Raw genomic sequence first — 27,669 nt, 5'->3', positions numbered from 1 at the left:
TTATTTCATCAAAACGAGAGAAACTATTTTGGATATTTGCAGTATCCGCCGTATATACAATCGTATCTGTGTTACTATAACCCAGTTGTAGCTGGGACGCATTGTCACATCTTTCTCGCGAGATCACAAGTCCTGACTATGTTTCTCTTTGTAATCTCTGACTGTCTCATCCTAGTGTCATTGGAGCCAATGTGTATAACTATGTTCGCATAACTGGTGGTGCGATTAGCCTGTTGTACGTGATTACTAGGCCTGTTGCGAGTTAGCTCCCTAAGATTAGCTTCAATGTCAGGTGCTCTGGCCCCGGCGGTAATACACTTAATTGTGGCTGGTTTGCTAAGCTTTATGTTTTGGGTGATGGTGTCCCCTATGACTAAAGTGTGGTGCTCGGTGGACTGGGGTGTAGGACTAGTTAAAGGGCTAAATCTGTTATGCGTCTCAAGCTGGTAAGCTTCTGTATTGTCTTGGATTTGGTAAAAGTTATTTCTGAATTATAAAACATGCCTTTCACTTGTACAATACAACGTTGTTGCCATAAACCGAGAATTTAGTCAACTTAAGCCCGGAGATGGTGAGAAAGACACGAAAAAACACTCGTTTTTGGGTACCTTTTTTTGTTTAATGTATTTTTTAACCTGCGTTAAAATAATAATTAATCCTTCATCTAAACGGGAAGATATGAATGGGCCATCAGTCAGCATCCCACTGAGAGCCGACATTGTTTTAAAATGTTCGTACTTTGTAGTCTGTATATCTTGTTTAGCATTTAGCAATACTGCTATATGATGCTTAGCGTTTCATTAGAGATGGATCTGCCTTTTATTCAGCTTCTAAAATCTGGAGTTTGTTTTTTTTAAAGTATCAAAGATTGTTTCACACACACACTAGGTGTGGTGAAATTTGTCCTGTGCATTTGACCCATCCCCTTGTTCACCCCCAGTGGGCAGCAGTGGTGCCGCGCCCGGGAATAATTTTTGGTGATTTAACCCCAATTCCAACCCTTGATGCTAAATGCCAAGCAGGGAGGTAATGGGTCCCATTTTTATAGTCTTTGGTATGACTCGGCCGGGGTTTGAACTCACAACTTACCGATCTCAGGGCGGACACTCTAACCACTAGGCCACTGAGTAGGTTCATCCTCCTTATAGTCAGGCTTAAAAATATAAGGTTCTCAATCATTTATTTGTCCCAAAGTACTAGTCGTTGGTGCTCACAAAGTCTGCCATGATTAGTAATATTTGTATTTTGGTGAAGTAAATAGCGAAAGTTGTGATGCGTCTATAAAATTTATGGGCTGCCTAAAGCTTAAAATGACCAAAATATGGTAAAAAGTACATGCGGTCAAACTAGACATTTCAGCAGGGTAATCCCAACAATCTGTCTCGACTCCTGACGAAAGTATTGCTGCGTAACTTTACAAATACAATTGGCTAATCGCCATCAGTAAATTGTAGCATAATTACTTAGTAAACCATCTAGCAAGAAGCATAAACAAGAGAAACCTACAGCGTAGGACTCGTCGATTGCCATTTGAAGTTCCTTGGAGTAGGATTCAGATTCGGCTCCGTATTTGGCAATCGCAGTCATGGAGAGTGGAAGGGGACTACAGCATTTTGACCAAGAGTGCCACATTACTACACATGACACCATTAAATCTGCATTGAGGCTATAAAATGTGTTATATCCAATTACTCAATTAATTGCATAAACTAATCAATAAATTGCGCAATTACAAAAATAATCGCTAGCCGTAGCCCTAAATTGAGAAATTAAAAACATATATTGGAAAATATATATTTTTTCATCATCCGAACATCCCAAACAAATTTTGGGCAAGGGGGAATTAAAAAATGTGCAAGTTTAAAAAAAAATAATAATGGGAAATTCTTCCTGAGACATTTTTTTTATCGCTATTAAGGATGATCTTTTGACTTAACCCGCTTCTTTAAGAATTTTACAACATTAACAATTGGTTGTTTTTATTGTTATTAAAACACCATACATTTTATTTAATTTATTTAGTTATTTTAAATAACCCGCTTCTTTAATAATTTTACAAAATTAACAATTGGTTGTTTTTATTGTTATTAAAACACCATACATTTTATTTAATTTATTTAGTTATTTTATTTTAACCAATTATGCCAAGTTCCTGTTTTGCATGCCAGTTTCGTTTTGATCATTATAATACTGCAAAGAGGAGTTTTTCCCCCATTTCTGTTTTACTTCTTTCGACAGCAAACTGTTTAAACCAACAAAGCTTCGAGTGGTTGTTGTAAAGTACTGTACTCCATTCCCCCTCAAGTGCTTCAAAATGCATTTAACCAACATTTCAAGCAACAATCAATTTTAAGAATCGATTATCTCCTGTATCATTATTTCTTTCCTCTGAGTGTTTGCCATATTTCAAGGTGTCTGCGTCCAATTTGACTTAGTTAATGTCACCAGATTTGGTTATTTGCCCAATACTTAGAAATAACATGCACATATACACTATATGTTTGTATTTTCCCAGTGCTGTCTCTGTGTCCACCCTGAGTGCTGTAGAGCAGATAAATTTAAGCATCGTGCGTTTCCTGCTGTTATGTGTAAAAGACCCATGCCATCATGCTGCTCTTGATAGCATCTTCCTGACTTTTACTGCCAACAGGGTGCTTGTATTAACCTTCTCCAAAATGTTTTCTTTTCATATCTTCCGGACCAGTGGTTCTTTTCCAGTTATTATAGAAATGACAAGGCTTCCTGACTAAAATTGCTTGTTGGTGGACCAGCACAATGTAGGCCACCTGAGATCATTGCCGCTTATTTTTGTCATAGGGAGGATGCGGGACGTTTTTGAACATTGGCTACATCATCAGATGATTCCATCCTCATCCTCAATGGAAAAAAAATGACGCCCAGGAATCATTTCCACCCTGCTTTCATTCTGTCAGGCAGGAAGAACATCCTGCTCTTTCTCTCACCTTCACACAAATGTGAGAGCGGGTCATTGGCAGGATATTACAGGATTTGTTTTAGTGATTTTGTGAAGATACCACATTCCTTTTAGGCAATGTGTGTTGTTTTTTCTGTGAGACACGGAGGAGGGGACAGCACTTGGGTGGCAGATGGGCTGTGTTGGAATGTGTTGGAAATTGCTTGACTTGGCAGGAAAAAGCATTTCACATTTGTTGAACGGCATTCAGAAGAAGCGGGAAAATGCTGGTTTACACATTATCACGAAAGGATTCGGGGCCAATAAATGTGTTTTCACATTGCTATATAGGTAACACTGCATAATTGCAATTTTTTGGATTCTTTTGAGTTGTTCTGTCTATTTCCATTCTACAAACTGGTGGTTATCATAATCAATGCGATGTGTTCCTCCTACCAGTTAGTAATAAGACATGTCTACTTAGCATTCTTGTGTCTGTGCTCTGCTTTGACTTTGTGGATTAGGTTTGGTTGGATTTTGCTGATATTGTTTTCCCAAGGTGGAATGTATCGAAAATCACTAGTATGAGGGAATGACCCATTAAGGATATTATACAACTTTGACCTTGGGGATCATTTTGAGTTGTTTTGGTGATTTATATTATGCAAAGTGACAGGTAGTATTAACAATTTGTAGGAGGGAATTATCCATTTTAAATATTTTACAACAAATCCAGTGATGGGAAAGCTATTTGCAAACTGTAATAAGCTAAGCTACAAGTTACTCTCGATTATATGTAGCTAAGCTATAGGGGAAGCTATCCCCGGAGAATTGTATCAAGCTACAATACAAGCTACACAGCAAAAGTAGCTTACTATGCCAAAGCTACATTAAACGGCATTTATATCTATGGGCCCACATGTATAATATCAATGTTAATGTAACAGAGTGTACAAATGGACTCAATAGGGGTCCGTTACTATTAACTATCTGTCATTTAGCTGGGGCAACCTACAACTGTATGTATTTATTTAGCCTTTCTTTGGCCACCCCCTATAATTGCATTCATTTTATTTATCTATATCTTGACAACAACAAAAAGCAATGACTTGTGTGTTGTTTGGGAACAGTTGATAATGGTTAGGTGCAGTAAAATTTTTCATGAACTTAAGTCACTTCAATGTGTGTTCCTAAATTTGTGTTCCACGTCTTAAATGAAAAGAGCAGTTATGATTTTGGTTTGCAGAGTAAAAAACTAAAAACTTAAGTTTTGGGCATTGTTTTCTCTAAACGCATACATTTGTCCAAGTATGGCAAAGGACAAGCATTGTTGTGGTGTTACTGGAAGTGATCTTCATCACTAAAGGAAACCTCTAATCTGCCATTTTCAAGTATGTTTTTTTTTTGTGAGTCGTCAGCTTGACACGTCACTTTGTCTCTGACTCCCCCTGTCGTCATGTGCCACGAGTCCGTGTCTGTTATGCTTTTGATTCCTGGTTTTGATGCATTTGCTTGTGTATCAACAAGCAAACTGTGGTCTTTGGCTTTGTGGCTTATTTTATGTAGATTTCTGTAATGTGAGGTGGCGATTATCAATCATCAGGATGAGCGATCACATTCACTGCACAATGTCATTGTTGCACACCTGTGCATGTTTTGACTCTCGCTCATTTTTAAGTCGTTTTGGCAATTTCTATTAGTATACTCGTTGGCGGTATTCAATAATAACTAATCACATTGTTTATAAGACATAGCTGCAAGAGCAAACAGCTTAGTATTTCAGGTGGTTTTGGAATAATTGCTAATATGCACATTTGGCAGTTTCATGAAAATCCATTCATTACTTATCCTGCTTACTAACAAACCAATAAAGTGTAGGTTGTAAAGAAAACAAATGATGGAAAAATAATAAACTGTGTGCTGTTTTTCCTTTCAAGTGGAGAACGAGAGCCACTGCGACTTTGTTAAACTCCGAGAGATGCTGATCCGAGTCAACATGGAGGATCTAAGGGAGCAGACCCACGCCCGCCACTATGAGCTGTACCGGCGCTGTAAACTGGAGGAAATGGGCTTCAAAGACACGGACCCAGACAGTCAACCCTTTAGGTACCAAGGAGAGGAGGAAGAAAGGTTGCGAAACGGTGGCACACTATCATCCATTTCATTGATCTCCTTTGCAGTCTCCAGGAGACTTACGAGGCCAAGAGGAAAGAGTTTTTGGGAGACTTGCAGCGTAAAGAGGAAGAAATGCGACAGATGTTTGTCAATAAAGTCAAGGAGACGGAAGCAGAGCTGAAAGAAAAGGAGAGAGAGGTTAGTGCCCACTGTCAAGTTGCACAAAACTTACAAAATCATATAATGTATTGCCTTAAATATGTTAATCTATCCATCCATCCGTTCTTTTACGTACCACTTGTCCCTCGTTAAGTGACTTATTAAGTTATCCGCCCGTCTCAGTTTTATAGCTCTTGGTGCATTTTGGGGTTTTGATTAAATAATGTAAGCTCTTTGATTAATTGTGGGCTTTTAGTTTCATTAATTTGTGTCTGTTGTACTCTTTATTACCTGCTTACCTACTCAGTGGCCTAGTGGTTAGAGTGTCTGCCCTGAGATCGGTAGGTTGTGAGTTCAAACCCCGGCCGAGTCATACCAAAGACTATAACAATGGGACCCTTTACCTCCCTGCTTGGCACTCAGCATTAAGGGTTGGAATTGGGGGTTAAATCACCAAAAATGATTCCCGGGCACGGCACCGCTGCTGCCAACTGCTCCCCTCACCTCCCAGGGGGTGATCAAGGGTGATGGGTCAAATGCAGAGAATAATTTCGCCACATCTATTATGTGTGTGACAGTCATTGGTACTTTAACTTTAACTTTATTAAATTCAGTGAGTTTTATGTCGATTTTTGTAAGTTACTTTTTTCATAGTAAGTTACAGAAAATGTGAACAAAATGAGACACACCATGTTGTTTTAATTGATCAGGGGTTACTTTGTCCTGATTGTTCATTCTTCATCTTATTGAGACCTTTTGGACGTTTCTACACTGGGAATAGTTTTGGGAAGACATTTTTTGACCCTAAAAGAAAGACGTTGTGTGATATTGGCGTGAAAGAAAAACCCTGATGTCAACCTTGCTAATTATTTATTAGACTTGCTAGAGCTTCAAATACTCTTGAATATGGATTAAATTACCACAGAAATACACCAATATGTTGGTAAAGCTGCATGTTTTCTTTCTTTTTCACTTTGTGTAGTAGTGTCCTAATACTTTTGTGTACATAGGCATCACAATACAAACAGTACCAGTCAAACATACTTTCTCATGTTATTTAAAACCTTGACTAGTACTGTGTACACGTCATAAAAATGTGTAAAACTATAATATATTATGAATATCATTAGTTTTAACGTGAACGGTCGTCATCGCCACACTCATCACTTATCTTTGGGCAGTTGCATGACAAGTTCGAGCAGCTGAAGCGTATGCACCAGGACGAAAAGAGGAAAGTGGAGGAGAAGCGACGCGACCTGGAGGATGAGATGAACACCTTCAACAGGAAGAAGGTGGCTGCCGAGACGCTTTCCTTATCTCAGCCGCTCAAGAAAGACAAGGACAAGAAAAAGTAAGCAACTTTTAACATGTCCCTTATCGTCTCATCCCCTCTTGTCTTCTTGCTTCAGAACGCTTCAAACTAGGTTGGCACCTCACGACGTCACAATAAAGGAAATGCTGAGGGATGGATATTAAAAATTATAGATTTTTCTCATTTGAAATATGTGAGAGTGTGTAAAAATCGTAATCAATCCAAAACAAAACAAAAATAATGCATGAGCAATATTATTGTACATAAATGTAATATAATAATTTTATAACACAAAATAATAAAATAATATTACTTTATTAAAATGTGTATTATTGTTTTTTAGTTATTGGTTATTTCTTATAATTTTTTTAATGATTTAGGTTATTTTATGTTTGACTCAAATTTGATTTTTAATGTGTTTTTAATTTACTGTTACCAACATAATGCAAAATCAATAGTATTTAATTTATTATAAATGTATTGTTTTATTTGACTTTTTGTTTTAATTAAGGCAATTAGTAATTGTTGTTCATATTTTTTATGATAATATATTTTTGTAAATAGTTTAGATTCTTGGCAACTTTGTATTGGTATTCTTTTTTTAAACCAAAATGTTTTTATTAACCGTGATCAATTACTATGTTTTAAAAATACAAAAAATAATGAATTAATATTTTGAAGTAAATAAATATAAAAAATAATTATTTTCTGACTTCTGGTCTTATTTATTTAAGGCAGTTGTATTACTATGTATTATTATTATTATTATCATTATTATTATTATTATTGTTATTATTATCATTGTTATTGTTATTATTGTTTTCGTTTATGTTAAAAAAATGCAAAACTAAAAATAATTCCATAACATTAGAGTTTCAATAATAATAATAATAACATAATCCAACCTTGGCTTTTTTATCATTCCTCTAATTTCTTCTGTTTCCTGATTGCATTTTTATTTAAAAAAAAATATATATATGGTCAGAAAATGGTGGTTTTGCACAGCACATTGTGAATATATTAATATATACATTAAAAACAGAGGACTTTGCAATGAGGTCATGACATTGCCTAAATGCACTTGCAAAATCTCTGATAGCGTCCCCTTACTATTCACGGCCACTAGAGGGCCTTCTTTAAATGCATGTGGGGATTGGTATGATATGCTGTGATGCATGGTGAAGCATCATAGTCGCCTCCATCTCTCAGCATTCAGTGGTAGTTTGCAGTGTGCCATTTCTCACACTGAAGTTTCCATAGAAGGCCAAACGGACCCTGCTTGACATTTCCTATCCTCTTCCCCTTTCCTTCCTCGCTCTAATAATTGAGAGACACGCAGCACCGAAGCTTTGCTCTGTGGAGAAAACAAAGTTCTCTGTTGATGCGTATCGTTGCCGTTAAGATATGTCCATGTAGAACCACAGGACTGGATTTTCTTGTTTGACATACAAATCTATTAGTAGTTTCAGTTTAACTAAGTTATCCTCCTCATCGAAACATACATCATCCCTTTGCTGTACAGCACCTTAAAGCTAGAAATGATTAAGTCATTTATCAACATTATTACCAGACAAGTAAATATACATTATGGTGTTTACTTTTGTTTGACACCTCATTTTTATATCACTACTCTGTCATTTTTAGGATCATAAACAGCACTATATTTGATTATATATTTTAGGATCTTTGCTAACTTTAACACTATAAAAAAGTAAATATTGACATTACCAATAAAATACTTAACAATTTCCAAAAAACTTTGTTGAGGATTGATTTATATTGACACTCAAATATTAAATAGGCATTTAGCCTACTGTCATGTTTTTTTTTCTTTTTAAAAACAGCAGAAAGCTCCTCTCACGTAGTAGTTTTGATTGTTGCTTGTTTTTTTTTAGGATTTACTGCAAAAATGTAGGGGATTTTTGACCAGCATTTTCAGGGTAGATCCTTAAAAACTGCAGCGTACTCCTGTCATACAGTATATAAGATTTTTGAATACCATTTTTATAGTAGATCCCTAAAAACAGCAAATCACTCTGTATGTAGGGTCTTTTACTTGACATTTTGCAGTACAACCTTAAAAAAGCAGGAATTGCTGTCATATGGAGGATCTTTGACCAACATTTTGAGAGTAGATTTTTAAAAACAGCAAGGCACTCCTATCGTACAGTGTATTGGACGGCTTGACTGTAAACACATCTTGTAGTTTTTAAGTGCAATGATTAATAAAGCATCTTGTACTGAATGTAGGATTTTTAATAACATTTTGTAGTAGATCCTTAAAAACAACACAGCATACATATATACACATACTCTGATTTTTTTTTTTTAAATAAGATTTTTGTAGTAGATTCTTAAAAACAGCAGTGATTGCTGTCATATAGAGGATCTTTGGCCAGCATTTTGACAGTACATCATTAAAAACCTTTGTCATACAATATGTAGGATTTTTTCAATAATATTTTTGGAGTCAATTCTTTAAAACGGCAGAGATTGATGTCAATTAGAGGAATCTGACGTTTTTTTTTAGTAGGTATCCTATAAACAGTAATGCACTCCTAAGGATCTTCTACTATGAAGGATCTTCGACTAGATCCTTAAAAAACAGCAGGGGATTCCTGTCATTTAAGGATCTTTGGCCAGCATTTTAAGAGTATACCTTTAAAATCACAAGTGCCCCTGTCATATGGAAGATATTAAAATTGTGTGTTTGCAGTAGGTCCTTAACAAACAGCACTGCGCCACTGTCTTACACTATATAGGATCTTTGACTAGTAATTTTTCAGATGATCCTTAAATAAAAACGTGGGATTCCTGTCACTTCCAGGATCTTGGACTGACATTAGGTCTGTAAGTAAGTCCTTTAAAAAAGCAGGACACTCCTGAGAATCTCTGACTAGTGTTTTTGAGGTAAGTTCCTAAAAACAGCCGGGTGCTTCTGTCATATAGAAGATCTTTGATTAGCCTTTAATTTTTCTTTCTTTCTGTTTAGCGGCAAAATAAATAAATATATACTAGTGTAAACCTGGGTGATTTTCATGAATGTTTTGTAGCGTTCTAACCAACTATTCCTTTTACAGTGTCATTCAAAAGTGAGCACTATTATGGTTCTTTTAAATATACTTCCTTTATGGATTCTGAGCAGGCGTACCTAATGTTTTGTCCATCAGGTGTATAATGTTGAGGGGGAAACTAGAGGTGCTGTTGACCCGCTTGTAGCTTATGTAAGCAATGGACGCTTTAGTTTATCTTTAGATGAGATTTGTCTAATCTGTGCTAATGAATAGCAAGTAGTGCCTGATAATGATTTAGCATGTGGCTCCCTCTAGTGGCTGATCATAGGCAACAACACTAACTCCCATTTTCATTTCCTTTCCCCCCCACTTCTCTGATTTTTATTTTTTCTGTCTAATTAAATGTGTTATTATTTACATTATTTCATTGTCTTGTTTTTTTTCCAGTTAATTTATGGCCGCTGTTTTCCCTCCCATGCATGACCACGGATTATCCTCCATCACACAACAACAACAACACATGTTTTTTGTGTTTTTGACATTCCATCTTGACATTGTGCACATGGACCGATGATGAAGCCACACATGGGTGAGAGAAAACGTTCACTTTGACAACAATGGCCATCGTTTATTCATTCAGGATCATTCATTTTCTTTTTTTAATTGTTATTATTGTTTCGGAGACTTGTATATGTTTATTTTTCTAGTGTGTGAGTTTTCCATCAACACACCTGCGATTTAAAGCCACTAATGAACAGTCACCTTAAGGCTGTTTGGTACTGCAGTGTAACAATTAAGGCTGTGCTTATTGTTATTGTCCTTATAATTCAATGTTTGTGAATATTGTTAGGGCCTACACCAGCTTACTATGCAATAGTGTTTTAATGGAAGAAGTCTATAGTTATGTCATGTAAACTTAAATTGTAAACGATAGAGAAAGCCAGTACACACACACACACACACACACACACACACACACACACACACACACACACACACACACACACACACACACACACACACACACACGCACACACACGCACACACACACACACACACAGGAAAAAACCTAAAAGCCTCAGCTTGCAAAAGAACGAGAGCAGCTGTGTTTACTCTTGTTGGAAATAAACCGAGGAAAAAAAACAACTGCACACATCCGTCCCACAATGTTGTGTGTCTCTGCCGAAACAAGCGAAGACGCTGTGCTGTTTTGTGTGACGGAAAAAATGAGTGTGTCGCCAGCGCTGTCTTTTGTGTACAGTATGTGTCTCTTAACACCACCTACAGCTGCACCTCCTAATACAAGTACCCACCCGCCATGTTTTTATACACTTCCCAAAGGATAAACATGTACAGTCATGGGTCATTTCATTAGGTACATCTAAGTACATTTGTTATGCACGTGTTTAAAGGTCTTTGCAATGCGCTTTTGTGTTACCAACAATTGTTTTCTGCAGAGAAACATACTATTAAAATGGTAATTACACTCCAAGGGAATAAATACAAAAATAGCTCCAAATAATTAGAATGAAAGAAAATGTAATTTTGTATAAAATAAAACTAAAAGACCAACGACAACATACCTGAGTTACTCTGCTTCATTCAAAGAATCGTTCACGTTTTGTACCTTTATTGCTAAAAAGGCTATGCAAAATATTAGAATCAGCTCAACTTGAGTATATTTTTATGTGAATTTTTTTCGCTACAGTTAAATAAAATAACTCAATTATTTTAATATATTTTATCTGTGGGGAGTGCTCAGAGTATGAGGTATCGGACTGTCTTATTGTGGCGGTCCGCTCCCTGTACGATGAGTGTCAGAGCTTGGTCCGCATTGCCGGCAGTAAGTTGGACACGTTTCCAGTGAGGTTTGGACTCTGCCAAGGCTGTCCTTTGTCACTGATTCTGTTTATAACTTTTATGAACAGAATTTCTAGGCGCAGTCAAGGCGTTGAGGGGTTCCGGTTTGGTGGCCGCGGGATTAGGTCTCTGCTATTTGCAGATGATGTGGTCCGGATGGCTTCATCTGACCGGGATCTTCAGCGCTCACTGGATCGGTTCGCAGCCGCGTGTGAAGCGACCGGAATGAGAATCAGCACCTCAAAGTCCGAGTCCATGGTTCTCTCCCGGAAAAGGGTGGAGTGCCATCTCCGGGTTGGGGAGGAGACCCTGCCCCAAGTGGAGGAGTTCAAGTACCTAGGAGTCTTGTTCACGAGTGGGGGAAGAGTGGATCGTGAGATTGACAGGCGGATCGGTGCGGCGTATTAAGTAATGCGGACGTTGTACCAATCCGTTGTGAAGAAGGAGCTGAACCGGAAGGCAAAGCTCTCAATTTACCGGTCATTCCCATCCTCACCTATGCTCATGAGCTTTGGGTCATGGCCGAAAGGATAAGATCACGGGTACAAGCGGCCAAAATTAGTTTCCTCTGCCGGGTAGTGGGGCTCTCCCTTAGAGATAGAGTGAGAAGCTCTGCCATCCGGGAGGAACTCAAAGTAAAGCCGCTGCTCCTCCACATCGAGAGGAGCCAGATGAACGCCTCCCTAGGGAGGTGTTTAGGGCACGTCCAACCGGTAGGAGTCCACGGGGAAGACCCAGGACACGTTGGGAAGACTTTGTCTCCCGGCTGGCCTGGGAACGCCTCGGGATCCCCTGGGAAGAGCTACACAAAGTGGCTGGGGAGAGGGAAGTCTGGGCTTCCCTGTTTAGGCTGCTGCCCCCACCACCCGACCTCGGGTAAGCGGAAGAAGATGGATGGATAGATATTTTATCTACTTTAGTTTTATAATGCAGGTAATTTAAAAAAAAGCATGTGGCTGGTTAATGTATTAATTTTAAATTCTAGTTAATTACAATTAACTAGTTTCGTGCATAATTACAGTGCTAGTTAACAAATACATTATTTAAATGAATTAGTTCTATGCATTTAATTGTAATATTTTGTTTACCAGTTATTCAATGTACAAAATATGTTATGCTGTCAGATAATTTAAGTGTACCTAATGGTATGCCCAGTTTATTCAAAATATACAAAGGACAGTGGATGCACTCAACTGCAGAGTATTTGTAAAAAAAAAAATTAAAAAAAAGTTTTCTTTTTTACATCATGGACATTAATTTGTTAAAGGTTTTTAAGCATTTTATAACTTTTCTTGGTTTTTAGAATTGAACTGTGGAATTAAAAACTCCCATGACCCCTTTAAAGCCCCATGTTGAGAACTTAAACAAAAAACAATACACAAACTCTTGAGGTCATTGTTTTATTTTTGTGATGTAGACCTAAAGATACAGTAGCTGCCTGCAGGATGTGAGGAACATGTTTCCAACGGATGACTCGTTGCAATTTCACATTAATAAGAATGAATGAAATCATCAGTAAACAATAGAATCATATAATGTAAGGTAACACAATGACGAGATAGGATACTGCCAGCCATCCCTAAATAAAAAAAAAGATTAGTGTGGCTGTTATGATTATGCTGTAGGGTCTTAATTAAATCAACAATTACCACATTAGAAGACTGCAATTAAAGTATTGTGTTGAGAGATTTATATGCGCAAAAGTAAATTTATTTTACAGCCAAAAAGAGTGATCACCTGCAGCATATAATCATAAAATTAGCTATTCTTAAAATAGTAAATACAAATAAAATGTGATTTAAATAAAAACATTTTATTTTAATAAAACATAAGTCTTCATCTTAAAAGTGCTGGCCTTAGCTCTGGGGGTTAAACCTGAGCTCCTCACAAACAAAATAAGCCATTGCTGACCTCAAAAACACCTCTTAAGTTTAAACACAACAAACTGTTGTTTAGGATAAAAAAAACTCAGTTAAATAAAAAAGGTAGAAATAAGTAATTGAATTTAAATGGACCCTCTGTTCAGTCAACTCATTGAATCAGAACAATATTTCACAAGGAAGTGAAGTGCAGAGAGAAACAGTAACTATAAGTGTAAAGCTGTCAAATGTCTTATTTTGAAACTACGATGTGCAAAAATCTTTTTTTAATGTAACTGATTTGTTGGTTAGTGTATGCCTTGGTCGCTGAATTGTTTTTTCAAGAGTGCTGCTCGAAAAAAAACATAAAATAAAAGCGTTCTTTATCAATAAATAGATCTTAGACATTTTTTTCATATAACAAAAATTAAAATCAGTTTGTCCAAAAATAGTTAAATAAAAAAAAAGTTCCGACAACGGAAGTTGCTATTTAAAGTAGGGCTTTCAAATTTAATGTGATTGATCACAAATAAATATTGCATTAATCATGTATGTATGCAGATTAATCATGCAAGTTTTGAACAAATAGAATTGCTGTATGGCATACAGTAAAAAAAAAAGTGGTGTCAAAATATTGGGTTCTTTAAAATTAATTTAAAAATTATGCAAGCAAGTAATAATATGATTAATCCAAATTATTCCGAACTAATTTGAAGACAAGACCACGGACTGACCTGGAGGGAAAAAAAATGTACTGATGAATGATTTTCATTTTCGCTAAATGAAATAAAATAATCTTCCTTTTTTTTTTTATCTAGTTGTTGCTTTTCGACACACAAGAACACTGTTTTTCAGTTGTATTTTTTGTGTTTTGAACTAAAATTCAAACTAACTATTCAGGTTTCTTTCCACAATTCCTTCTCATGAGACTAAAATTCACTGACCAAAACAAACACCGACCTTTCTTGGACCTTGGTTCATTATTTGACGTGGTACAAAACGTGGACCCTAAAATAAACAAACAAAATGACAGTATGCTTGGACTCCAAACGTCGCGAGTTAACAGGCGGGGTGCAAAGGCGGACACGGCGAGACGCTGTCCGCTGGAAAATTGACTTTGCCGCCTTCAGCGTTAACTCCTTCATCGTACAAACGCCCAAAAGCATCGTAATACTCATCCGGGTCCCCGAGCTGGTCCCTGGTGTGAACCTTCCTGGTTTTCCGGGTTCTTTCTTCTTTCTCCGCTTCCCCCTGGTAGATGTAAGCGCTGTCGAAGATGTAGACGGCGTTGGTGGGCAGCGAGAACTCCAGGCTTTGGAGGTGCTCGTCCACCATCTCTTTGCAGCGGATGAACTTGGCGCTGTCCACCTTTAAGGATAGAATTCCATCCACACATGTTAACTTTCTAGTCTTAAAGTAGCCTCAGTCACAGACTCTTAAGGACAGCTGTAGGACGCTGATCACCAAAGCAGGTAAAGTACGCCAACTTCATAACCAAGATGTGTCAAGTCATCGGGGAACCAACATGTTTCCACCGAGCACCACAAATCAGTTTAGTTCTCATCGTACTTTTTGAAACAAGAAACCTGGATTTGACTTGTTTCCACGACATAAAGCTGCTACAGCTAGCATGAACCTTCAATGGTCTGTAACTGTAGTGTCAGAAGTGCAGCCTGGGGGCCAAAGGAACAATAGTTAGCAATCTAAAATTAGCATCCTAGCAGGTGTACATCTCTGCGTCAAATATTTAGTTGACGAATGATACCTGTTAGCATGCCAACATTAGTGTGCTTGCTTTTTTTCTGCTATACACCTCAGTCATAATGTGCTACTTGATGCATGCTGGAGTTAGCACGCTATCATTTTAAACACGTTTCAGGTAGACACCTCCGAGTAATGTATTTTGATACTTTGTGACGCATGCTACAGTTAGAATTTAAGCATGCCAGATTTTTTTTATAGCTAATCCAGGAAGTATAGAGCTCATTGTCATATTTTGGTATTTCACTAATGTTAACTGTATGCATGCTGCTGTTTGCATGCTTTTTAGCTCATATTTTTTGTTGATTCCATTTGGCCAGCATGCTAACTGTCAGCATTTCAGTTTGTCTTTGGTTCTTTAGCATTCTCAATTTCTGCCAAAATTCCAAAGTCCTATTTATTTGGAAATTAATATATTTTATTGGTTTTGAATGTGAAAACTACCAAAATAGCCCCATATCCTTTAAATTGTTAGTCTGTGGCGCTCAGTGGCCCCCCCGGCCTATAACATCCGAGGAACCAAAGTCCTCAGCAGTGGACATTTTTGATCAAACATTTCTGAGAAAAAAATAACCCTCCTATTCAGAGGCAACAGGGCATTGAAGCAGTTCTCCCTACTGTTGGAAAGTGATTAGAGCCATCAGAGGACCCAGCCTACACCATCTATTAGTGATGACTTCAGAGGCACCTCTAAAAGTTGTAACAACCAGTGTAGTGTTTTCATAATCTCCTGAAGTGGACTTTTGTTTTCGGTAACAAATAGCCGTGTTACGCAAAACCCAAATGTGCACTTCAGAGGACACTGGTTGTCAGGAGTTAATGCCAACCCCTTTTTTTGGTGCTCCAAACCAACAAAACAAAAGAGACGGGAACCTTCAAAAAGACCCGTACAAAGTAGTCTGAGGAGGAAACACCTTTGGACGACACATGATTAAATGGGAAAGTGAGTTCTAACATTACCAACAGGAGTCCCAAGTCAGGTAACGCAACCTTCCAAAGGACCTACATGGTCAACAATCCTGATTGGAAATGGGACAGCAGAGCCTTGAGGGGATTTCCTGGTTGATTATTTCCACCTGAACCCTTCTGAGAAAGCGAGTGCTCCCGTTACAAAACAAAGGAGTCCCTGTTCAGTGACTGCAACCTTTAGAAGACCAAGCCTCAATAGTCTACTGAGGTCTCATCTGCACAGGCACCATCAAACTTTACTCAATGGGATTTCTTGGTCACGTTTGCCAACCTTACACCTCTGCATTACTACCAAGTAGAAAGTCCCGGTTAAGGGTCTGCGGCCTTCTGAGGTGTACTCCGTAGTCTAAGGACATATCACCATCAGAGAAACAGCCTTAAACCACATCCAACTTTGGACAATGTACGAAACCAAGGAAAGGCAATTCAGGGACTGAAAAGGTGTCAACTGGCACCTACTGTAGCCCCGCCCTCAAGGCCACACAAAATACAACAATGAAGGAGGTGTTTCTCTGCAGCAATGTTGAGACTGGGGAGTATAAAAGAATGTGGCCTTAAAAGGTTGTCTTACTACCCTTGAGGTTAAAACTAGGGACTGAACTGAAGTGTGCTGCTTGGTGGAAACGGGGCCCAAAGCTGCCTTGAAGGCGATTTTCCTTACTTGGGCTGTCTTCAGCAGGTCCGTAAAGACGGAGAACCAGTCGGCCGTGAGCGCCTCCAACTCCAAGGTGATGATGGCCAAGGCCAACGTGGAGCCCTTGAACTGCCAAAGCTGGTGGCAGGCCATACAGTGCTGTACCTGCCTGGTCCACAACGCCGCCTGGAAGCCCGGAGGCCTCTTCTGACGGCCGGGGTTGAGTGCGGGGTCCCGGCCTAGGCCGGCGGACGGAAGGAGGTGAGGGTGGTTGCAGACCAGCAAGGCATGGAACTAGGACAGGAGGAAGCAGAAATGTTAGCGCATGATGTCATTGTTGTTGTCTTTGTCAGCCCCCGATTTGTCAACATCACAGCTTTAGGCCCGACTACAAATCAGCACCATGTTAGTATCGTATCGTACGTGCAGTGCTTTTCTGTGCTCCCCTTTTGTCGGCAGGAACCATCACTACACACCCGAGAAGTAACAAAAATCACGAGTCTGGATATTTTGGTGGACAAACACCACCTTCATCAAACATCTTAAGGAGTTGCTTTGTTTGTGTTTGTAGCAACAACGAGCCACGGTCACGTCACACGTGGAATTTTAGTGCTTTGTTCGGAAAAAAATATTTTTTTGGACGACATCTGCCTTCAAAAGATGGCTGGGATGGTAAAGCGTATTATTGTTGTCATGGTGACGTGTCTGAGACAAAAAAAATGAGGGAAAAAAAAAAGAATCAGTCCAAAGTATTTATTTGAAGATATTTATTATATATAAGAAAAAAGAAAATGTCTTTATTTTTTATTATTATTATTATTTTTTTAACTGTTATATTGCATCTCTTTATATGAAAGCCTTTGTAATACTTAGGTGTTGGGGGCAGTACGTTAGTGACATGCCCATGCTGCTTTTCCTCTGCACAGGAACGCCTCGTGTTTTGCCAACAATACAAAAAAACTAACAAACAATGGACGACAATGAGCTCGGGGTTATCCAAGAGGAGACTGAGGGCATCAAAGTGGAATTTATGGGGAAGATAACATTAGCCATTCGTGTTTACTTCTGTCATTTTTAGCTGTGCACCCTGTAGTAGCGGCACACAGGACAGATGGGCGATACGGCCTAAAATCCAAATTGCGATATATATTGTAACCTCCTGCGATGACAATGCATAACATGAAATGTTATTTGGTGTATAAATGACATTAGGACCATTTCAAAACTGGTTACAAATTTAGCTGCTGACGTCTGAGGTAACACATTGCATCACTTCATGTTATTTTGTCAAAACTATTATACTACAAACCCCGTTTTCATATGAGTTGGGAAATTGTGTTAGATGTAAATATAAACGGAATACAATGATTTTCAAATCATTTTCAACCCATATTCAATTGAATATGCTGCAAAGACAACATATTTGAAGTTAAAACTGATAAACATTTTTTGTTGTTGCTAATAATCATTAACTTTAGAATTTGATGCCAGCAACACGCGACAAAGAAGTTGGGAAAGGTGGCAATAAATACTGATAAAGTTGAGGAATGTTCATCAAACACTTATTTGGAACATCCCACAGGTGTGCAAGCTAATTGGGAACAACAACAATTAGTTTCCTCAGTTCCCAAACATTTATTGTGTTGTTAAAAGAAAAAGTGATGTAACACAGTGGTGAACATGCTCTTTCCCAACTACTTTGGCACGTGTTTCAGCCATGAAATTCTAAGTTAATTATTTGCAAAAAAAAATAAAGTTTATGAGTTTGAACATCAAATATCTTGTCTTTGTAGTGCATTCAATTGAATATGGGTTGAAAAGGATTTGCAAATCTTTGCTTTCCGTTTATATTTACATCTAACACAATTTCCCAACTCATATGGAAACAGGGTTTGTACTTGATATCGGATTACTTTATGTTCTACTAACCACCTTCTGTCTTGCTACTTTATATTACGTTTGGGCGATACTACAAATGTGTGTATCGATCCGATACCAAGTACTTATATTTTTGCTTGAAATTTTCAAGAAAATTATGTGATTGAATTTTCATTCAGTTACGTGCAAAATTTAATAAAGACAATGGTGCAAAATTAATAAAAAAAAGAAAAACATACTCTTGAGTTTTTAAACAACGACAACGGTTTTGTGATAATAAAAAATATCGATCTAATCACTGGTATTGACAATATACTGACACTATACTCTATCATTACTGTCTATTTGTATCGAACCGCCCACCTTTGTTTACACTCAAGAATTGATTAATGCGGACCCCGACTTAAAACAAGTTGAAAAACTTATTCGGGTGTTACCATTTAGTGGTCAATTGGACGGAATATTTACTGTACTGGGCACTCTACTAATAAAAGTATCAATCAATCAAAGAGCTCTATGTTAACGTTTAGCTATGCCTTCATGTAGCCTTCTACGGCGTGTATTGTAGCATGCTTAGCCAGTCTTTGTCCTCCAGTGATAATAGTGCGTGCAAGTAGTGATGATGGGTCAAATGATACTGAAACATCAATGCCTTATGAAACACGAGTGATATTGCCTGGTTGTGAGTGTCACTTAAAAAAAAAAAAAAAACTTAGGCCCAATACAACTGCTGTGTCATTTGGCTGTGAAGCACTACACTGTGGTAATCAAGAAGCACTTCTTTCGGCTAAATGAAGTCGGAGGATTAGTGTTGGTTTTAGTTTCCATCATCGATCTAAATGAAACTAAGAAAAAGGAAAAAAATATCTTAAGTGTGGCATTATTTAGATCTTACAGTGCAAAATACGGTAAATATTTTCCTGTTCAACATTTGGCTCGTTGTACAAAGTTGCGCCTTTCTGCACAGTTATTCATGAAAAATGTTACCTATTAATTGTACTTGTAATAACGTCCCTCCAGCAGATTGACGTCATGAAACTAACAATGTCAGTGCAGTGTCAATACAGCTTGTGAGTGTGCCATGCACTCACTTTGTCATTTACCCATCACTACTTGTAAGACACATATTTTGTCCACCGCCCCAGAGGTGAAGATTAGTTACTTTGAAGCGGCTTCACACTGAGGAGGGACATTAGAGCCACTTTTGCTGGCTTGTCAAATTTGCGGGACACAAGCAGAATGTGTCATCAACATGCATCGTCAAAGTATAACGACAGTATCAAAAGCTCTATTGTCAGCCTAATTGATATTATTTATATCAAAGCTTGTCAAACTTTTCACTTCAAAAAACACTTGGCTTTTTATAAAATTAAGATACACTAGCGTAGTAGGCCCATGTATTCATCACTAACAAGGCAGGAGGTTTTAGTGAACAGGTATATTTAATATTTTCAGGCCACCGTAACATTACACAGTTTGAACAGTAACACTGTTTGAATATTTATGCGATTATTTGGTGTACCACGAGATTAGTTTGAGAGTCACTGGTATATATCACACCAGCCTACTGGACAGTGCCCACTTTTGGTAATGGAAAGGCAGCAGAAGCGAGTAGGTACCGTGCAGTGGAAAAGGGGCATTAGTCCAATCCAGGAAACGGGAAAAAGGGTCATTTTTACGGGTTGTGGCTTTAAGAACGACCAGCACCCTGGCGCTGATCTTTACGGAAGGGAAAGGATGTTGGTGGAATAAGCGAGGATGCACGGCGAGATTACACAGAGCGGCCGAGCGCATTTCCCGACCAGGTAAATCTGATCAAGCGACGTCTGACGCGATTGTCAGGGAGGAAAACTCTGGCAAACAAAGTTGGTTTTGCTTTGATGAGGTTTGGACAGGTCAGTCAAAAGTTATGCAACAGCTGCCATTTTGGCTGCAGAGAACAATCCCTTGTTTGAGCGACTTCACCGACTTACGATGTGAATGAAGTCGATGGGCGTGGCCGTGTACAAGTCCCACTGCAGCTTGTCCAGAATGATCCGCTCCATGCGAACAATCTCCGCCGCTGAAAAGTTGCACCCGCTCGCGGAAACCAGACCGCTAACTGAACCCACCACCTGTTTCCAAAGCCAGCCAATAAAAGTGTTGTTTTCAAATAACGCTGACCTGGGTGTTTTTCTTTGTTCACAAACAAGATCATTACCTTGTCTTCCTCGTTGATTTTGGCTGCCAGCACCAGGGAGGTCAAAGCGATACATTTGAGATATTTTGGTTGGGCCTAAAGAAAAGATAAAAAAATATTTTTAAATTAGGTATCATTTATTTTCATGGAACATTTGCTTAAACCATTGAGGGCTATGACTTTAAGCATTCATTTGAAACAAAAATCTCTGTTTTCTATACAATTGGCAATTTAAAAAAAAAAGAATACAAATGTTTGATATTGCTATAGTGTATAATATGCAAATAAGTGAAAAATGCATCTGGTAATGAGCCGTGTGGGACATCATAAAAAGAACATTTTAACATTCCTTTGAATATAGCTCAAATATTTTATATTACTTCAAAATTTACACATAAAAGTTTAAGTATTTTTGTTTAAAAAAAAAAAAAAAAGCTAAAATAACAGCTAATTACGCGCTCACACACAGTGTCACTAAATCATCGGCTGCCCCCTGCCCTCCCTGAAGGATTTACATAACTCCCGTTGCCTTAAAAAAGCAAAAACCATCACCAAAGACAGCACACACCCTGGCTACCACCTGTTCCACCTGCTAACATCGGGCAGGCGCTACAGGTGCATCAGAGCCAGAACAAACAGGCTCAGAGACAGCTTTTTTTCCCAAAAAGCTGTCACCATGTTGAACTCTAACTTATAATAATAATCATTCACCCCTGTACAATATCCTGCCCTAATACCCTACTGTGCAATACTACCGTTCGAGTGCAATACGTCCGACACTGATAGTTATTTATTAGTTCGGTACTCTTGTCTTGTTCTGTATATTGTACAGTATTTTGTGTATTGTGCAGGATTGCTTGTTATTTTTATTGGATAGTAGTCTGTTTATTTCAATTGTTAGTTTTTCCTTTTACCTCTTGTGTTGTTTATTTTACCCCATATTTGTTCCCACAACTGCACCTTAAGTTGGAGTCTTTAATCTCGTTATATGCAAATATAATGACAATAAAGTCTATTCTATTCTAAAAGGCATCACAGCTATGAATGAACACACGTGGGGTTATGTACTCAACTCAAAAAATGAAATAACTGACATTTTTTTTTATATTCTAATGTCTTTAAAATAGCCACCCTTAAGTCTGATTACTGTTTTGCACACTCACGGCATTCTCTTGAAGAGTTTCAAGAGGTAGTCACCTGAAATGTTTTTCACTTCACAGGTGTCATAGTTTTGATGCCTACAGTTACAATCTACAATGTAAATAGTCATGAAAATAAAGAAAACACATTGAAACGAGGTGTGTCAAACTTTGGGCCTGTACTGTATGTATGTATATATATAATAGTATACTGAATAAACATACGGACACACATTTGTTTAAAGAAAATGCAGAAACTTATAGGATTACTATCAGAATCGGAATAGTTTTTATTTATTTTATCCCTGACATTTACCATATAATGGTTAAAAATTGACAGTGTAAGTTTTCTTTTGACACTATTGGAAAAAGTCATAAGAAAAAAATTAAAATATTAAAGATTCTCCTTAAATTAGATACAACTCTGTATTCTATACAGTAATTGTTTAAAAACTAAATATTTAAAATGTAATCACAATTAAATTTTTCTTTGCCGTTTCCTTTATTATTCAATTTGATATTTGAATGAAACTTGTCTGAACAAATTTGTAAATAAATAGTCACATTTTATCGCACGTCTACCAAAATCCAAGTATTTTAACACCAAGCAAAATATTGGTATGTACCTTGACGGTGGCCAGCAGCCTGTTGAGGACGCACACTCCCAGCGCGAAGGTCTCTGGACAGAACTGGAAGCGTCTGTTCATGTCCCTGAGCCAGACGATCATGTCTTGGTGTAGGGACGACGAGATGTCAGCACCCTGAGGAGTCCAAGAAGACGAGAGGTTTGACTACTTCTTCAGTGTAATGCAATCTCCCTGAGCAGGTACTCCAACGCCTCACGCACCTGAATGCATCCACCTTTGGAGACGGGGACCTTCCAGAGGCGGGCCTCTCGCACCAGTGCCGAATCCAGCAGGCCGAGCAGGCGGCGGTTCTCTGCAGAGCTCGGACCCTTCATGGCCAGCACCTTGTAGGCCGCGACAAGGCAACAAGGGCCCGTGTGCCTGGTGGAGGTCATGAACACTTGAATGCAACACATGTCAACAGCCAACCAATTTTTATTGGCATACTAAGTAAAGTCCCAGTCAAAAAAAGTAGCAACTATTTTGGTACACATTTTACTTTCTGTTTGCCTCTGAGGGCCAAAGTGAAAATGCGGCATTAGTCCGCGGGCCAAACGCAGCATTTCAAACATACAGCAGCACCACGAGTGAAGCGTTCAGACCAGGAGTGTCCAAACTAGCTAATTTTTACAAAGCCCGCGTCACAATCGTTAGCATTTTAATATTAGCATACTAACTTTTTTGTTTTGCTAATTTGGCAATTACTTGACGTATGACACCTGTTAGCATGTCATTGTTGGTATGCAAGCTTATTTTTGTTTTTAGCTAATTTTGCAGGTTCACACACACCTCAGTCATATATATATATATATATATATATATATATATATATATATATATATATATTTATATATATATATATATATTTTTTTTTTTTGGGCCCAATATTGCTCTTTCAACGTTTTACCATGAATTGATTAATGTGACCCTCGACTTAAACAAGTTAAAAAACTTATTCGGGTGTTACCATTTAATGGTCAATTGTACGGAATATGTACTGTACTGTGTAATCTACTAATAAAAGTTTCAATCGATCAATCAATCAATCAATCGAGTCACCTACCCCTGCACTAGATGGAGCCCCTAGTTTGAAAACTTGGATCTAATATGTTCAAAATGCAGGGATGTATTGCTTTTTTTCCCTTTCTATGTCAACAATGATTAACTTATTTTTACACTTTGATTACTTAAAATAGGGGTGTCAAACTCATTTTAGATTGGGGGCCACATGGAGAAAAATCTACTCCCAAGGGAGCCGGACCGATAAAATTAAGGCACGATATCTTAAAAATAAAGACAACCACGGATCGCTTACTTTGTTTAAAAATAGAACAAGCAGATTCTGAAATTGTACAAATCATAATGTTTTTTGTTTTTTTTTACAATTACCCGTTAATAGTATATATACTTTGCCGTTATTTATATTTTCTGAATACTTTATGTAATAATGTTCATTAGTCAACTCATTGGTGTTAATTTTCAATCTATCAAGATAAAAAAAATTATATCAAAATAAAATTACAGTATGGTATTTATGTAGTTTGATCATTTACCTCGACTGATATACTAACATCATGTGGTTTATTTTGTACATATGTGGCATTACCATAAACTGATTTACGTGGACCCCGACTTAAACAAGTTGGAAAAACTTATTCGGGTGATACCATTTAGTGGTAAATTGTACGTAATATGTACTGTACTATGCAATCTACTAATAAAAGTTTCAATCAATCAAGTCAATCAATCATCTACAAAGATACAAAGAATTGCTAATGGAACATCTAGTGGACACATTTAAAACAGCTGTTTCTTTCATTTAAAAATGAGCAAACTCAAAATGTGTACACGGGCCCAATCCGGCCATACGTTTAACACCCCTGACTTAAAAGGTTAAAATTCCATCCATTTCGATCACTCTACAAAAAGGTCAACAGTAGTATGATCTTAACAATTTTGACCCTGGAACGGACTATTCACACACACGCACGCACGCACGCGCGCGCGCGCGCACACACACACACACACACACACACACACACACACACACACACACACACACACACACACACACACACACACACACACACACACACACACACACACACACACACACACAGTGGGGCAAAAAAGTATTTAGTCAGCCACCGATTGTGCAAGTTCTCCCACTTAAAAATAATGACAGAGGTCTGTAATTTTCATCATAGGTACACTTCAACTGTGAGACAGAATGTGAAAAAAAAATCCAGGAATTCACATTGTAGGAATTTTAAAGAATTTATTTGTAAATTATGGTGGAAAATAAGTATTTGGTCAACCATTCAAAGCTCTCACTGATGGAAGGAGGTTTTGGCTCAAAATCTCACGATACATGGCCTCATTCATTCTTTCCTTAACACGGATCAATCGTCCTGTCCCCTTAGCAGAAAAACAGCCCCAAAGCATGATGTTTCCACCCCCATGCTTCACAGTAGATATGGTGTTCCTGGGATGCAACTCAGTATTCTTCTTCCTCCAAACACGACGAGTTGAGTTTATACCAAAATGGATACATGGATGATACAGCAGAGGATTGGGAGAATGTCATGTGGTCAGATGAAACCAAAGTACAACTTTTTGTATAAACTCAACTCGTCGTGTTTGGAGGAAGAAGACTACTGAGTTGCATCCCAAGAACACCACACCTACTGTGAAGTATGGGGGTGGAAACATCATGTTTTTCTGCTAAGGGGACAGGACGATTGATCCGTGTTAAGGAAAAAATGAATGGGGCCATGTATCCTGAGATTTTGAGCCAAAACCTCCTTCCATCAGTGAGAGCTTTGAATGGTTGACCAAATACTTATTTTCCACCATATTTTACAAATAAATTCTTTAAAATTCCTACAATGTGAATTCCTGGATTTTTTTTTTCACATTCTGTCTCTCACAGTTGAAGTGTACCTATGATGAAAATTACAGACCTCTGTCATCATTTTAAGTGGGACAACTTGCACAATCGGTGGCTGACTAAATACTTTTTTGCCCCACTGTATAGACAGCATTAAAATTTGTCGGACTGTCAAATTGGATGCAATCTTCCTGTGGGTAAAACTCCTCGCGGGCCAAATTGAAGACGTCGGCAGGCTGCATTTGGCCTTTGGGCCGTAGTTTGGACACCACTACGTGTCAATAAAAATATGATTACACTCTTTGTGCAAATCAACTTTTCCTGCCTCGCTGATGTGGAAGAATGGCCGAAGTCACCTCTCAAGAGAAAGTGTGTATGTTTATATATATATATACACACACACACACACACACATTTTTACTTGACTCTTTCGGGGTCGCTGGAGCACACACACACACACACCTATTTATATCTATCTATATATATATATATATAATTTTTTTTTCTTCTGGGAAATATGATTTTCATATCACAACAAATGTAGTTTTTCCCCAATCACGCTTTAAACATTTTGAACAATATTAAAATATTTGTACACACAACGAGTTGACTATATTTCCCCCCTCAATCCGAACCTTGCCAGAAGCGCCAAATGAGGACTTTATCAACTAAAACTAATAACACTTCCGAAATTACTTAACATATTTACGATTTTAAACGCTTTAAAAAGGCTATTTGTGGCGTTCTATGACAATTTTAAGGAAGTAAGACAACATACAGGAAACGCTACTTTGCGAGCTAACAAAAGAAAAACAACTAATCGCCATTTTCAGACTTTGCTGCTCGACAAGCCAAAGGCGACATTGAGCCTGTTCAAAAGTAGCCAAAGTTACAAAAAATATTGTGCGTTGTTATTATTATTAATATTATTGTTGTTGTTGTCGAGCGAAAGCAGTGAAGAATGAAGGCGGGCCGAGGAGAGGCTGCAGCTGCTGCACATTTGTCCAACAACCAGACGAACATATTTTACCTTTTCTTGCTGAAAAGTGGAATAATCCCTCGAAGGCGCGTGCATTTAAACGCCTTTTTTTTTAGTCCAAAAACATCATTCCACCGCTCCCAAAATGACAAAAAGAAGCCGCCGGGGAGACAAATCCGTAGGTCACGTTGTGAGTCGGCCACATTGCAGCATGTACAAGTAGGTTGGAAGACAATACGGCGTGAGATGGAACGAGACGGCTGCAGAAAATGAGGTAAAAAAACAAGACAGGAAGCATAAAAAAAAAGAAAACAGACAGAAGTGAAGGCAGGCTGTGTTTGAATGCCAGAGGCTCCGCCCCCTTCGTGACGTCACGGCGCATGGGAGAAAAATATGTTAGTGGGTCAAACATACGGGCCTCGCGCGCACAAAATGGTCGTACACACCGTGCAAATGGAAGATGTTTGTCCTCAACATGTCCACTTTGGGAAATAAATCAGATTAGGTGACGTTAGTATGAAATGTTATCTTTAGGTTTATTGCGTAAACCTGACTCCAACTTTCGGTATGAACACCCACTTCTGATCTTACGTCATTTCTAGGGCAAGGCATAAACAGTCGTGTTTTGTAACATTGTTACTGTACAAAACTCACCATACAGTTTATTTAAAGTCAGATCAAATACATACAACAGGATGTTGAATACATTTGAGTCATGATTTTTGTTATTATAAGGTTTTTTTTTCCTCAAATGTTTTTACTGTGTTAATGATTTTAAAGGCCTACTGAAATTAGATTTTCTTATTCAAACGGGAATAGCAGGTCCATTCTATGTGTCATACTTGATCATTACGTGATATTGCCATATTTTTGCTGAAAGGATTTAGTAGAGAACATCCACGATAAAGTTCGCAACTTTCGGTGCTAAGAGAAAAGCCCTGCCTCGACCGGAAGTCGCAGACGATGACGTCACATGCTGATGGCTCCTCACATATTCATCATGTTTTTAATGAGAGCGTCCAACAAAAAGTGCTATTCGGACCGAGAAAACGACAATTTTCCCATTAATTTGAGCGAGGATGAAAGATTTGTGGATGATGATATTAAAAGCGAAGGAAAAAAACAAAAGTTAAAAAAAAAGGCGATTGCATTGGGACGGATTCAGATGTTTTTAGACACATTTACTAGGATAATTCTGGGAAATCACTTATCTTTCTATTGTATTGCTAGTGTTTTAGTGAGATTAAATAGTACCTGATAGTCGGAGGGGTGTGTCCACGGGTGTCTTGACGCCAGTCTCTGAGGGAAGTCGACGGCAGCTGCATGGACGGCGCAAGCTCAGCTGATCTCAGCTGATCTCCGGTAAGAGGCGACTTTTTAC

At 38.1% G+C, this 27,669-nt stretch overlaps 2 protein-coding genes across 4 annotated transcripts in view; one reads left to right on the top strand and one right to left on the bottom strand.

Annotated features, from left to right (window-relative positions):
• The window catches only part of septin8a (septin 8a), a 68,471-nt gene extending 47,840 nt beyond the window's left edge, over window positions 1-20,631 (top strand). The window contains exons 7-10 of one of the 3 annotated variants that reach the window (XM_061898620.1): window positions 4,852-5,020; window positions 5,095-5,227; window positions 6,370-6,539; window positions 16,643-20,631. In XM_061898620.1, the coding sequence (XP_061754604.1) occupies window positions 4,852-5,020; window positions 5,095-5,227; window positions 6,370-6,539; window positions 16,643-16,808 (638 nt within the window). In that variant the 3' untranslated portion in view covers window positions 16,809-20,631. Of the gene's footprint in view, window positions 1-4,851; window positions 5,021-5,094; window positions 5,228-6,369; window positions 6,540-9,961; window positions 10,559-16,639 lie in introns of those variants that run through there. The other 2 variants (XM_061898619.1, XM_061898621.1) reach the window with 2 other exon arrangements.
• On the bottom strand, window positions 19,932-26,659 carry ccni2 (cyclin I family, member 2). Its single transcript, XM_061898622.1, has 5 exons — window positions 26,340-26,659; window positions 22,641-22,800; window positions 22,420-22,554; window positions 20,676-20,750; window positions 19,932-20,589 (listed from the first exon to the last, which is right to left on the bottom strand). Exons 2-5 carry the CDS (start codon window positions 22,752-22,754, stop codon window positions 20,437-20,439), a joined length of 477 nt encoding a protein of 158 aa, XP_061754606.1. The 5' UTR covers window positions 22,755-22,800; window positions 26,340-26,659; the 3' UTR covers window positions 19,932-20,436.
• Between the last annotated feature and the right edge of the window lie 1,010 nt (window positions 26,660-27,669).

This window comes from Nerophis ophidion, linkage group LG04 (genome assembly GCF_033978795.1).
Source record: "Nerophis ophidion isolate RoL-2023_Sa linkage group LG04, RoL_Noph_v1.0, whole genome shotgun sequence".
Taxonomy (NCBI): Eukaryota; Metazoa; Chordata; class Actinopteri; order Syngnathiformes; family Syngnathidae; genus Nerophis; species Nerophis ophidion.
The sequence above is the reverse complement of the archived record's forward strand: the minus strand, read 5'-3'. Positions and strand labels throughout refer to the sequence as shown.

Bases quoted from the DNA above. Each gene is read 5' to 3' on its own strand.
- ccni2 (XM_061898622.1), bottom strand. From the start codon at position 22,754: ATGAAGGGTCCGAGCTCTGCAGAGAACCGCCGCCTGCTCGGCCTGCTG. The intron at 20,751-22,419 runs GTACATACCAAT...TCTTTTCTTTAG, and splicing joins GGCTGCTGGCCACCGTCAAG to GCCCAACCAAAATATCTCAA. The intron at 20,590-20,675 runs GTAATGATCTTG...CTTTGGAAACAG, and splicing joins AAATCAACGAGGAAGACAAG to GTGGTGGGTTCAGTTAGCGG.